The sequence below is a fragment of the Fistularia commersonii genome, chromosome 35, assembly GCF_037954325.1.
Source record: "Fistularia commersonii isolate RoL2024-O1a breed Wild chromosome 35, RoL_Fcom_v1.0, whole genome shotgun sequence".
NCBI classification, from domain to species: domain Eukaryota; kingdom Metazoa; phylum Chordata; class Actinopteri; order Syngnathiformes; family Fistulariidae; genus Fistularia; species Fistularia commersonii.
In genome coordinates this window covers 10,387,161-10,400,766 of record NC_141318.1, presented here as the reverse complement: position 1 = coordinate 10,400,766, position 13,606 = coordinate 10,387,161, and the positions used below count along the sequence as shown (strand labels likewise).

The 13,606-nt window shown below is 40.6% G+C and overlaps 1 protein-coding gene across 2 annotated transcripts; it reads right to left on the bottom strand.

Moving 5' to 3' along the window:
- Positions 1–808: 808 nt before the first annotated feature.
- pmm2 (phosphomannomutase 2) lies at positions 809–12,229 on the bottom strand. Of its 2 annotated transcripts, XM_086142684.1 has the most exons (8): positions 11,938–12,229; positions 11,153–11,264; positions 8,914–8,990; positions 8,051–8,142; positions 7,871–7,970; positions 2,471–2,546; positions 2,273–2,388; positions 809–1,182 (listed from the first exon to the last, which is right to left on the bottom strand). In XM_086142684.1, exons 1-8 carry the CDS (start codon positions 11,995–11,997, stop codon positions 1,078–1,080), a joined length of 738 nt encoding a protein of 245 aa, XP_085998810.1. In that variant the 5' UTR covers positions 11,998–12,229; the 3' UTR covers positions 809–1,077. The 2 variants fall into 2 exon arrangements, with proteins under 2 accessions (XP_085998810.1, XP_085998809.1); XM_086142683.1 differs by lacking the exons at positions 2,273–2,388; positions 2,471–2,546 and having other exon boundaries at positions 7,854–7,970; positions 11,938–12,191.
- Between the last annotated feature and the right edge of the window lie 1,377 nt (positions 12,230–13,606).

The window sequence follows — 13,606 nt, the reverse complement described above, 5'->3', positions numbered from 1 at the left end:
GGTCATGTCCTCTGGGAGTTGCACTGAGCACCATCTACTAATCACCAGGCCAGATATAGAGACAACCATTTACTCTCTCATTCACACATTTTGGACATTTTTTTTTTTTTTTCAATTAACCGTCTGCATGTCTGGAGGTTCTCAGTCATCCAGGCCATGGTGAATGCATCAGTTCAACTGAAAGAGCCTCTTGCATGAGGGGTAAAACATCTTCAAGTGAAGAAATTCAAGTCCAGTTGCCATGACAAGAAGATTTCAACAACCTTCTCCATATTTTTGGACTGTGGGAGGAAGCCCACACAGACATGGGGAGAACATACAAACTCCACACAGAAAGACCCTGTCGAAATTGAAACAGGGTTCTTCATTCTGTGAGGCGGAGGCGCTAACCACTATGCTCTCACAATATCAATCACATTAATTTTACACACACAAATGTATAGCATCCAAATGATGAATAACAAGAAGATACCATGATGAATTAACCTTTTAATTTTTCAATCTTTACAGTAACATACTCCCTCTTTTATCAGGAGGCCGCACTCTGCCTTTTCCCACTGAACCAGATTGTCCGTATTTAGCAGCAATGAGCAGGCACAAAGTCTTTAGCCTAAATTACTTGATTCTCCACCAAACGCTAGTCGGTTAAGTAATTGACATTAAAAAGAGCTTCATTACAAGGAGAAAAGAAAGAGTGATATAGATGATGTATTGATTTCTGATATTCATGAGGCAATGATGCAGTTACAGAATGTTAATATATATTACCCATCTATACATCATATCAAATGAAACACCTCACCAACAGTTTATATTTAATTATTCCATTTTATTTGTTCCATAAGATTCCTAAAAGTAATTTAAAAAAAAACACAATCTCCTTTTGAAAATTAATGATCAAACCTCAAAACATCAGCAGCACTCCAGTCATTGCTCATCTCTCTTCAAAGCTTGTAGAAAAATCAAAGACACCAGACCCTTAGGTCAGATCCTTTCAAGACTATAAGACATTTACAAGAAAAGTCTCAAACATTATTTTTTGTTTGTTTGTTGCAGGGATTCGACACAGCTGGTGGCTCAGGAAAGGAAAAGCTGCTGACACAGCTGCCGTGTCTCTTCAGGACAGGAAACCTCATGGCCGATGGTACGTGGGTCGTTGTAGATTTCAAAGTCATTTCCCCCCTGAAACATGAACACACATGTGAGATATCTTTTGGGAAAAAAACAAAAAAAACACTAAGTTAGCTTTCAACCCAATTTCAATAGAAACTACCAAAACTGCACTGGGATGTGACTTAGAGGAGCTTTACTATCTTGTTGAGCATTTAATAAGGGTAATACAAAGGGGACTGGTAGGCACTTCATGATGTTCTGGACACTGCTCATGCTTCCTAGATCAAGGGGTCCCAAAAGGATGTTGGGACCTCTGAGGTGTTGCAATATGATTGACAGTGAGGCAATGTAAGCCAAAGAGTTTTACCCATGAAAAGAGCTCCAAGTAGCTGATTGAATTTACAATGAATAAAAAAGGTAAGTTGTTCAGTTTTTTCCCCATTTGTTTGGGGGAGAAAAAGAATCTCTGCACCCCTCCTCAATAGAAAAATCTTCAGAAACACAGTTCTATACCTAGATTGTCTCTTTCCACTGTGTTGGTTGTGTTCTGAAATCACTAGGCAAACAAAGATTGATTTGGGTGCAGTCATGACAGAAAAAAACTCTGACTGTATTTTTGTTTCTGTTTACAAGAAAGCATTTTTGTTTATATTTTTCTCAGATTTGAAATTTTCAATCTTCATGACAATGCTGATAACTATTTAATGTGATGAGGATTTTTTCCTTCTCCTAAGGATCAAAAGAGATATCAGGTGATTTTATTATACTAGTGTTGAATTAGTTTCTATAATCGAACATAATAGCAGGTTCCATTTCTCTCACTCACTCACTCACACTCTCTCACACACACACACACACGCACACACACACACGCACACACACACGCACACACACACACACACACACACACCAATTGTGTTTTTGTTTAGCATTTAATTGTGTGGAATATTACTTAATCTTGTCATAGGTAACGTATGACTGTTTTTTGACATGACTGAGGAATCAAAGTACTACCGCTTGACTCATGGGCGTCATAGACCATGAGATTTTGTGTTAACATGCATTCTCCATGCTCCCATTAGCACAGGAACCCCAGATTTTCTGGGGTTCCAATGGGGTGTTTTTAACATGAGAATTAGCCAGCTCAGCAGTCACTCACAGGTTTTGTTTTATCCCCAAAGAAGTGAATAGTTGAGTAGCTGTCCTTTTCAACTATTCCCAGGCAGTATCGCTTATCCCAGCCATCAGGGAAGACATCGAAGCTGATCTGCCCTCCTGCAGAGACATGTGATTTTACATTACACTGTCTGAAAATGCAATGGCTGACCAATCACAATTGGTAGAAGAGCTGACTCACCAATCGAATACGTCAACCCCTTTCCTTTGAACTCCTCCTTAAGAACAGACACAAACTTCTCGCGGATTTTCTCTTTCTGTTGAGGACAGAAAAGATGTAACAAAGCATTACCTGATTTTTTAACAAGTCCTAAAAGTAGATAAAGAAAGCTTAGATAATCTTTTTCTTTTCCTTTCGGCTGCTCCCTTCAGGGGTTGCGACAGCAAACCATCCCCCCTATTTAACCCTACTCTCTGTATCTCAGTAAATACGTCCCTGCTTATCCGGTGTTTTCTATGGACAATCTGTGATGAGCACAGAGGTCCAATAACAAAACACCACTCAGACTCAGATTGGGGGGACCCCATCATGCCCTTCCAAGTCGCCCTGTTGTTGCCCTTGTGAGCAATGAACCAGTAGAAGGACTGTTTTGGGGTACATAGTCACAAACAACAGTCAGAACCCGCCCCCCCCACCTGAAGGCTGAGTGAGGCTACCCCAGGGTGGGCAAACTACGGTCTGCAAGCCACATCTGGCCCGATGGTCCTTTTATTCGGCCCGCCAAAGATTGGTACAGAATTCATACTTGATGTGAATGAATGAATGATTGGATCAATGAATGTGAGAGCTCAAACGAGACATTATTTCATTTTTGGAGCTACTGGAGAACATTTCAGAATTTTCCTGAGCTGAATGACACAGATTGGCTTTGTGATTTAGCCTTTACTGTGGACATACTGGCACACGAGTGAGCTGGACGTGAAGCTACAAGCGAAAAAACTGGTTTGTGCGTGAAATGTCACAGCCTTCAAAACCAAGCTGGTTTTATTTTCAAAGCAAATGTCTGACGAGTCTGATATGTACTGTTAAGAAATGTTTTTTTGTTTTTTTTTTAATGTGAATCGAATCTTGTGCTGACCCGGCCCATCTGTCAAATTTTAAAAGTCATTGTGGCCGCTGAGCCAAAAAATTGCCCAGCTCTGGGCTACCCTCTTGTCCACTGGGTTGAGCCCCAACGTCCAGGCGCCGAGACAGGGGCAATCAATATGCCCACAACCGCGTGGAACCTCTCCCCAGAGGCAACTCCAGAATAAAAAAAGAAATAAAAAAAGAGAGTCCACCCCCTCTCAAGAGGCTTGGTTCCAGACCCCACGGTGTGTGTTGCGTTCCCCGCAAGAGAGGTGACATTCCATGTTCCAAGAGCGAGCTTTTGCAACCGAGGATCGGACCGCTCTGGCAACTGCCCGGCTCACCCAGGGGAAGAGGAACCCATATCGTTCCTTCAGGCTGTGGCTGGCCGAGCCCCATGGGTGAGGGCCAGGCCACCAGGCTCTCGTCACTGAGCCCCATCCCTGGGCCTGGTTCCGGGAACCCACTGACCCACATCCGGGCAAAAAATATATTTGTTTATGAGTTTATTGGAAAACTCATTCAATAATATATCTGTAGCATGTAGCAAAAGTGTGGGTGATGCCAATGGAAGATAGTCTGTTGAGGAGACAGATGGTATGGCTGGACTTGGGTTGAGGAGGATGAGGATGCTGAGGAGTCCAGAATCGGCTGCCATAAGGAGGTGATTGGTGATTTTGATGAGTACTGTTTCAGTACTATGAAGTGGGCAGAAACTTGACAGGAACAAGTTTCATTCCACCAAATAATTTTTAACCATTCTCTGGTGGAATGAGTGTTAAGGTCATTGTCTTGCTTGCATGATCTACCATCTCCTGAGATTGAGCTCATGGCCAGATGGCTTGGCATTTTCCTTTGCAATTCACTGACATAGTTCAGAATTCAATGTTCCATCATAGTAACCTAGGTCTAGATACAGTAAAAAAGACCCAAACAACAACACTCAAATGGTTCTTGTGCTGAAATGCTACAATGCAATTCTTCTCATTTAAGCCAAAAAGATCTTTTTGGTTTCATCTGTCCACAAAAAATTCTTCCAGTATCCTTCTGGTTTGTTCACATGAAATTTAGTGAACTGTAGACCATGAGGTATGTTTTGGGGAAGAGCAGTTTCCTTGATACACACCGCTGCTGTGGCTCATGAACATCAAGATTTGCCAATGTGGGAAAGGCCCATCAGTTACCCTGGGATCTTTTGTGATGTCTCGGACTATTACGTGCAACGTGCTTAGAGTTATCTTTGTTGGTCGACCACCTCTGCATAGGGTAACAACGGTCATAAATTTCCTCCATTTATACACAAGCTGTCAGACTGTGGTTCATTAGAGTCCAAACTCTTTAGAGATGGTCTTATAACCTAATCCAACTTCATGAGTATCAACAATTGTTGCCTGTGTGATCAGGCATTGCTGGATCCCTGTTCTGTAAATAAAACAGGGTCTGCCACACATGATCATCAACCAAGAGATTCAAAACAGACTGATTTCACCTTCCAAGGATTCACTTACTTTTGCCGCAACAAAGTGTTAGATTTTTCTTCAATAAATACATGACCAAATGTATTTTTTCCTCTCACACATTCGATGAACAGTATTTCTTTAACATACTTTTAAGACTTCAGGCAAAATCAGGGAAAGTTTTGTGTCACATTATGTAAAACTATGGAAAATTCCAGAGGGTTCATTAACTTTCAAGAACCACTGTACATCTGCTAAAGTTTGAAAAGTCTTTATTCATATATTATCGACAGCTTATCCAGAACTGCGCTTATCCTGCTGGGATGCTGGAGCTGGTCCCAGCTGTAGTCCAGCAAAAGGCAAGATGATCACATGGCCACCCATAGAGATAAAGAACCATTCACTCTGTCATTCACACATCTGGCCAATTTTTCCCAATTAACCTTCTACATATATTTTTGGACAATTTGAGGAGACCGAAGAAACCTGGGAGGAAACCCACACAGACATGGGGAGAATGTGCAAAATTCACACAGAGATGGCACCTCTCAGAAACCTTCTTGTTGAGAGGCTGAGGTACTAACCACTGTGCCACCATGCCACCTGTTTGCAAAGTCTTTTCACTGCTAATTAGGTCAACTATGATGAAAAAACATGTTAATTACACTTTCCTTATTGATATACAAAAGAAATATATAAATTATATGTAAAAGAAATCTGACAGCATCTATGGTAGTAAAAGTTTGCAATTTTAAAGTGCTTTGCGCACACACACACACACACACACACACACACACACACACACACACACACACACACACACACACACACACACACACACACACACACACACACACACACACACACACACACACACACACACACACACACACACACACACACACACACACACACACACACACACACACACAGCTGCAATGCAAGGTGCTACCCAAACCATAGGCAACAACTTGGGGTCAATGTTTTGCCCAATGACACTTCGTGTTCACTATATAATCCTAATTTAATTCAATGTCCAGGTTAAGATTACAATGATTCAATAATCAAATTGTCCTCATGTTATTTTGTAACTTTTTCAATTAACTTAATTTAGGTTTCCGCTTTATGAACATCAAGTAAGCTGTTGCTGATTAGTCAACTGCTATGCAAGTTGTATACAGTGAAGATGCAACAAAGAATAAGTATCAATATGAGAAATAAAAAAAAACAACTTGGAATCCAATGTTCTGGTATAGGATGAAGATCAAGAGCACAACAGACCAAGAACATTTAAAGCTATATTACTTCATGCTTTAGTCACTATGTACTGATGTCTCAGGTGACATATTTGTGGTCACTGGTATAAAGCTTATATTCAATGTGGGTTTTTTCAGCAGCATTTTCTGATAAAAGTTGAAGGTACAGGTACGTCTCAAAAAAAGTAGAATATCATTAAAAAGTTCTATATTTTTTGTCACTCATTTCAGACAATGAAACCTACATATTACGTAGTACCATTACACAAACACTGTGATAAATCAAAGAACAATTTGTAGGAATAACTGATTCAATGCAGCCTGGCATGGAGGCAATCAGCCTTAGGCACTGCTAAAGTATAATGGAAGCCCAGGCTGCTTTGATAGTAGCCTCCTTCCTTGTCTCAAGAGACTTACAATATTGTGAAAAAGTTCAATATTGGCAAATCACAGTGTAACCCTTAACAGCTAAACCCTAAAACTCAAAAAAACAGCAAAAGTTTTGTGACCTTTTAAATGTTCTCTCAGTCTGGGTCAGTGGACTGCAGACTTACCAGATGTCCAGAAGACAATCATTGACACCCTCCATGAGGAGAGAGAGCCATAAAAAGTCATTGCTAAAGAGGCTGGCTGTCCAAGATTATTTATAGACTAGTTTAGTGAAAGGAAAGTGTGGTAGGAAAATGTGCACCAGCAAAAGGCATACCTGCAGCCTTGAGAGGAATGTTAAGCGAAATCCATTCAAGAATTTTGGGGAACTTCAGGAGTGGACTGAGGCTGAAGTCAGCGCATCAAGAGCCACTATGTAAAGACAAATCCTAGACACGGGCTACAAATGCCGCATTCCTCATATCAAGCCACTCCTGAACCAGAGACAACATCAGAAGAATTTTTCCTGGGTTGTGACGAAAAAACAACTGGGCTGTTACTTAGTGGTCTTAAGTGCTCTTTTCAGATGAAAGTAAGTTTTGCATGCCATTTGGAAATCAAGGTCACACAGTCTGGAGGAGACGTGAAGAGGCACAGAATCCCATCTGCCTGTAGTCCAGTGTGAAGTTTCCACAGTCAGTGATGATTTGGGCAGCCATGTCATGTGCTGTTGTTGGCCCACTGTGTTTTCTGAAATCCACAGTCAAAACAGCTATTTACTCGGAAATTTCAGAGCACTTCATGCTTCCTTCAGCTGACTAGCTTTAAGGAGATGCTGATATCATTTTCCAGCAGGACTTGGCACCTACCCACACTGCCAAAGGTACGAAAAGCTGGTTCAATAACCACTGGATTACTGTTCTAGATTGGCAAGTCAACTCGCCTGTATTAACTCCCATAGAGAATCTACAGGGCATTATCAAGAGGAACATGAGAGACACCCAGGTCCAATAATGCAGATGACCTAGAGACCACTATCAAAGAAACCTTAGTTTCCATTACACCTGAGCACTGCCACAGGCTGATTTCCGCCATGCCACACTGCATTGATGCAGTAATTCATGCAAAAGGTGGCCCATCAAAGTATTGAGTGAATAGAAATGAACATACTATTAAGAAGACTGCAAATTCTGTTTAAAATATAATATTTTATTGATTTTCTAATATTGTAATTTTCTAACCACTTAATTTTGCATTTCATTATCTGTAAGCGATAACTATCAAAATTTCAAGAGATAAAGGCCTGAAACATTTCACTGTAATGACGCTATACAATATATGGGTTTTATTTTCTGAAATGAGTAACAATATATGTTGAACTCTTTCACGATATTGCAGTTTTTTGAGATGTACCTGCGTGTGCAATCTACCTGGTCCAGTTTGTAGAACTCCTGTCTCTCCTCCTGAGAGCAGCTGCGCCCAATAGGCGAGACATTCAACATTCCATTACGGAATTCAATGAATGTACCCCTGTAAAAATATGATTCAGTTCAACATGAGGGGTTTGCCACAAAGGACAAAGACTGATAAAGATTGAGTGAGTCCACTACCTTTTCTTGGGCAGTTTGATCTTGGCCATGTAGTTTAGACAGAAGTTGATAAAATCTTGCAGCAGTTCTTCTCCCATGTGAGCCTGGATGGACTGAAAATAGCAGTAAATGCAACTTGTGCTCAATGTCAGTGAGATGAAACACAAAACTGGGCAAAATACAAGACCGCATAACACGGCATTCTGAAGACTGAAAGTTTCATTAGTGACAAATCATCATCAAAGTCATTTGAATGAAAATAACTTTATTCCCTATTTTATTTCAATTTGTGAAATGCATGAAAAAATAACAATCAAACATTTAAAGCAAAGAAACTACAAAAAAACAAGGAACTACATCACTTTAGTTTTGATGTATTTTTTTCAATAATTACACATAAATCATTATTTACATTACCAGTTTTAGTATATTTTCTTTATTTTTTCACCATATCACTAACAGTAGAGGACTCTGTTACAGTTTTACCAAGTTCAATTCCTTTATTAATCCACATGGGGAAATTCGCTGTCTGCAATTGACCCCTCAGTATGAGTAGTAGGCATGCCGTCAACCAGTTCAGAAGTCCAGTGTCTTGCTCAAAAACACTTCGACACACTAGACGACAAATTCTACAGAGAGTGATTTCCAACTTGTGCAAGGCAGTGTCCTTTGACTTTGGACAGTAAAAAAATGATGAAGAACTGGTTGGCAAATTAGCAAATACGTCAAATACGCAGAAAAATCAGCAGTGCAATATGGCTATTAAATTATTTTTAGTAAAAATGTATTTAATGACAGCCCTAAGGTGGCATAATCACAAAGCATATCTGGATGGGAGGTAGCTTTATATGTTTTTGACACTATGAACAAAAAGACAGTTGTACCTGAACAGAGAGCAACTGTCCTTTCCTGTAGGCCACAAGACCATTTTCGGCAAAGACATAGTCCACTTTGTGGATCACTGAGTGTAGACACAAAAAAAGCCGACAGTAAACTCAACCGTCATAATTTCATTCTGGAGCTCATTATAGTGAAAAGAAAAAAAATCACTATGACATCTGGCAATGAAAAAAAACAAACAAACAAGCAAACAAAAACAAACAACAAATGATTTTGCAAAAGTTTCACTGTATTTTCCGGACAATAAGCCGCTACTTTTTTCACATGCTTTGAATACTGTGGCTTAATCCTTGTACATTACTCTGATGGAAAGGTAAACAACCTGATAAGATGTGTCTGTGAAGGTTGAGTCATCCAGGTCATGGTCAATGACTGTCCATTATTATTGCGGCAGCTGGACTTAGTGTCTCTCCTTGAAGATATTTCACCCCTCATCCTAGCAGCTTCTTCAGTTCTAACACACTGTGGGGAGTTTATCTAAGACCCACAGTGCAAAAGTACAAAAATTATAAATACTACAGAAAACAGCAAGTTAAGGCAAGGCCACATGGTTGTTGCACAGTCCAAAACTGCAGAGGCCTACAGTTATTAGTGTTTGTATTTGTGAGGTTACGTCCATGAGACAGTTCTTAGGGGTGACAAGGTCCAGTGTGTGTATGTGCGTCTGTGTGTAAGGGGGAAGGGGGAAGAGGGGAGGCCAGTTTGTGTGTGTGTGTGGGGGGGGGGGGGGGGGGGGGGGGGGGCAGAGCTTCCTGACAGCCTGGTTGATGAAGCTGTCTTTAAGACTGCTGGTCCAGACCTGGAGCCTCCTCATTCCCTTAGCCAATGGCAGCAGGCTGAGATAGCTGTGAGGTGGGTGGGAGGGATCACCTGCAATACGGGGTACATTGTGGTTGAGGTGGATGCTGTAGATGACTTTGAGGGAGGGGAGAGGGGCACTAATATTATTCTAAGCTGCTCTCGATATGTACTGATATGTACTGGAGGCTCTGATGGCAGGGCACAGTACAGGTGCCGTGCCATGCTGTGGTGCAGCAGCTCAGGATGCTTTCAATGGTGCCCCTGTATGATGACTATGGGAAGTGGTGCTCTAAGTCTTCTCAGCTTGTGGAAGAAGTAAAGATGCCAGTGTACTTTCTCAGCCAGCGACCCGTACCAGAACATCATTGTTTGTCAGAAAGCTGTACTGCTTTGTACTGAGTATGCTTTTTCCCCTAAATCCGCAACAATCTCTTTCGTCTTCTCCACGTTCAGAGAAAGATTGTTGTCATCGCACCACTCAGCAAGGTGGCTTACCGCACTTCTGCTGTTAGTGCCATCGCCATTGTTGATGAGAACACCCATAGTCATGTTGTTTGCGTGCTTGACAAGACGTTGGTGTTGTGCAATTGTGGGACAGCAGAGAGAACAAAAGGGGGCTCAACACAAATCCTTAGGGCGTCCCTCTGGTCACAGTGATCCTGCTGGATGAGGGCCTAACAGTGATGGTCTTGGTGTATGTGACATCATCCATATTATACTTCATGATGCTGTGTCAGACTCTGTGTACTCCAGTGGTATTTCCAGAGGTGTTGTCGAAGGTGGCAGCCTGCTTGAACATTTCCCTCACTCTGATTCGCTATTAGCCTTACAATGACTGATTTAGATTCCAACTCAGACTACTCTCCGAAAATGTCACCTTTGTTCCCAAAACAACACATATACTGACGCACACATTTACACAGCAACCCCATTCAACCCAATTGCAGTACGACAACCAACTCATTAACGTAAAGAACCCTTTGGAGTTAGATCAATGCCCAACCCCAGCACCAGAAGCTAAATACCAACAAACTCCCAACAAATGTGTTAAAAGCCAAAAGAAGCTTCTTATGTGGGAGGTCAAATGTCTTCAAAAGAGAAACTAAGTCCAGCCATCAGAAGATCTTGCAATGATCAAACCGGTTAAATCTCTTGCCAATAAAAATATTGACAATAATGTTTTCATGTATTGATAGTGCTGTGACAGATTATCAGACGACCCATTTCTTTGTCAGGATTTGGTAGAACCTGAAAATATCTATTTTCCTTCTGTTTTACAATAGACCATCAGTTTTTCTCAAGATGAATTCAAGGATTCAAAGTGTTAATAGTCATGTGTACAGTAAATAAATATGCTTCCCGAAAAAGGTTGTTTCATGGCTGAATTTGCATACCAGGTAGTATAACGAAGTAGTGACTCACCATCATCGCCTAGTTGTTCTTTGATTTTGGAGAGGTCTGACCCCCCAACCACTCCAACCCGAACCCTGGTTTGCAGTTTCTGGAGGAACTCTGTCATTTCTACAGTTGCAGGCTGGAATGACACAGGAGTATTTTGTGTGCATAAATATTCGGTCTAAATGTATGCACATGCCTATTTCAGATGGTACAATCAGTGATGTCGTATCATATTTTGTGACATATGTCAATTTTGTGAGACCTAAATAAACTTTTTCTGACGATGTCATGGGCACACTGTGACTTACCCATAATAGCAGATATAGTCATAGATATCCTCTGCTAAATTTGAATTGCATGAATTAGATCACAGGACAAATAAAAGGTAACAAAACGGATATATATTTAAAATGTTCATTTGATTGTAAACCTACAGAGCCGACGAAGAATGCTTATCAAATTCGAGAAACGGCCCAAAAAACTACCACGGTCCTTCATGCTTTATCTTCCGGTGTCTACTTCTTGTTATTACAGAAGCATGGCAAAACTATTTAGAGATTAAAAGTGTGGGTGGCCTTTCAATGATTTGTTATGAAGTCCATACAATGGCATTGCGCTTATTCTATACCAGTGAACGTAGAGAAGCTTAAAAACTGGTGAAAAGAGACGTTGAGTGGCAAGTAACCACGGAGGACTTTTTTCGAGGCACAGGACCCACATGGAACCGGAAGTGAAATAGTCGACCAGTTTTTTTAAATTTTTCCTAAATGTTATCGATTGTCACCAGAACTACACTGCTCAATCACTACCTGTCTCGCGGCTGTGAGCGTGCCGTCAACATCAAAAAGGCAGAGCGTGCTTGAGTCCATGTCCAGAGCCTCTCCGACACCGGTGTAGCCAACAAAATGGCTATTTCTATCCGTAGACAAAGATTGTCCACTGAGCGGCTTTTTTTCTGAATCTCTCTCGCGTTCGCCTTGACACACTTTTTTCTGTATGTGTCCTAGTCTTCTTCGAATAGTTAAGCCAACGTGCTTCGAAAGACTGACTTCTTCTTCGTTGGTGTTCCGAGACTGCGCTTGTCTGACGCGACTAGCTCGTTCTTCTTCTTCATCTAGTTTTATTTTAGCGAGCAGCGATCCACACCGCCCCCCTGACCGTTGACAAGAGCCTCTGGGGAGCCGGTTTATACCAGATGAACGGTGTTGAAACCAGATTGGGCTGAACTGCTTCCTGACTGAGGAAATATATTCAAAGACTGTATGAAAACTCGCGGAAACACTGGAATTAGGTAATTAGAGGACCGCTTGATATAAACAAATCCTTACACCATGAACCTGGCTCGAAAATTAACATAGCATAAGATTCTTCTCCAATGATATCCCCCAAACACACACCCAGCCCCCAACTATCATTCCTTTATCCAAAGAAATAGTAGGACCTGTTTTTTATCCCCCCAAATCCTTAATACTCAGTGAAAAGATGTCAGTGACATTGTTAAAAACAAAGCAGTGACAAAATCCATACTACAGGATCCTTCTCCTTAATCAGACATTTGGTAATCTTCACTTTGCAGAGAGTCTTCACTCACCATTCTCTTTGCTCCTGTCATAGCGCAATAAGCCCAAAGCAACATATACAAATAACTTTTTTGATGATTTTTTACAAATATTAAAAATTATAATCCTTGATATTGTCTGAAATGTAAGTGCAAAATATGAATATGTCACTTATGCTTTGTGCTGAAGTTGACCTGTCTATCGAGGTTCTCAGTCATGGAGGTCATGGTTAATTTTTGTCAAAATCTTGTTGTAGCAACTGGAATTGATTTCTTCCCTGGAAGATATTTCCCCCCAAAAAGAAAGTGTTACAGGTCTTTCAAAGTAAATGGACGGATTATCTCTTGTAAAGGTTAATGGACTACGAAGCATTTCAAATTTGTTTTTACCTTTCATAACTTGTATTTTTATGGGTCAGTGTAGAATGTTTTTTTTTTGGAGAATCCCTGATGCTTGCTGTTGCCAAGATATCTGGTCTTATACAAAGGGAGAAAATGGAGACTAATAAGAAACTAAATAACATTTTCCTTGGCAGAGTAGGAAGTCAAACATTTAGAATTTTTTTTTTTAAATCTAGATAATAGTAAAACTACATTTTACATTGTCTTACACTTTCTGGACATTGAAAGTTAAGAGGTACAAATGTTTGGTTAACACTGGTATACACTGCACAACAGCAGATTAATTGGAAATAAGGAAGCTTTGTGCCATGCTTGGTTTATAGAGAAACAAGAAATGCTATCTGCTCATCATTTCTTGTTTGAAGCATCATCACATTGTCAAGCTGATATTGGCACAATGACACAGATGATAAAGAAAATTGATTTCATTGTGTTGAATCTTCAGACTCTGTATGACTTGCATTATTATCATAGGCCAGTAACTGGTACCTTATTCATGAATAACCTCAAAAAAATCA

Bases quoted from the DNA above. Each gene is read 5' to 3' on its own strand.
- pmm2 (XM_086142684.1), bottom strand. From the start codon at position 11,997: ATGGACTCAAGCACGCTCTGCCTTTTTGATGTTGACGGCACGCTCACA. The intron at 2,547-7,870 runs GTAGATTGCACA...TGTCCTCAACAG, and splicing joins AGTTCTACAAACTGGACCAG to AAAGAGAAAATCCGCGAGAA. The intron at 2,389-2,470 runs GTGAGTCAGCTC...ATGTCTCTGCAG, and splicing joins GGGGTTGACGTATTCGATTG to GAGGGCAGATCAGCTTCGAT.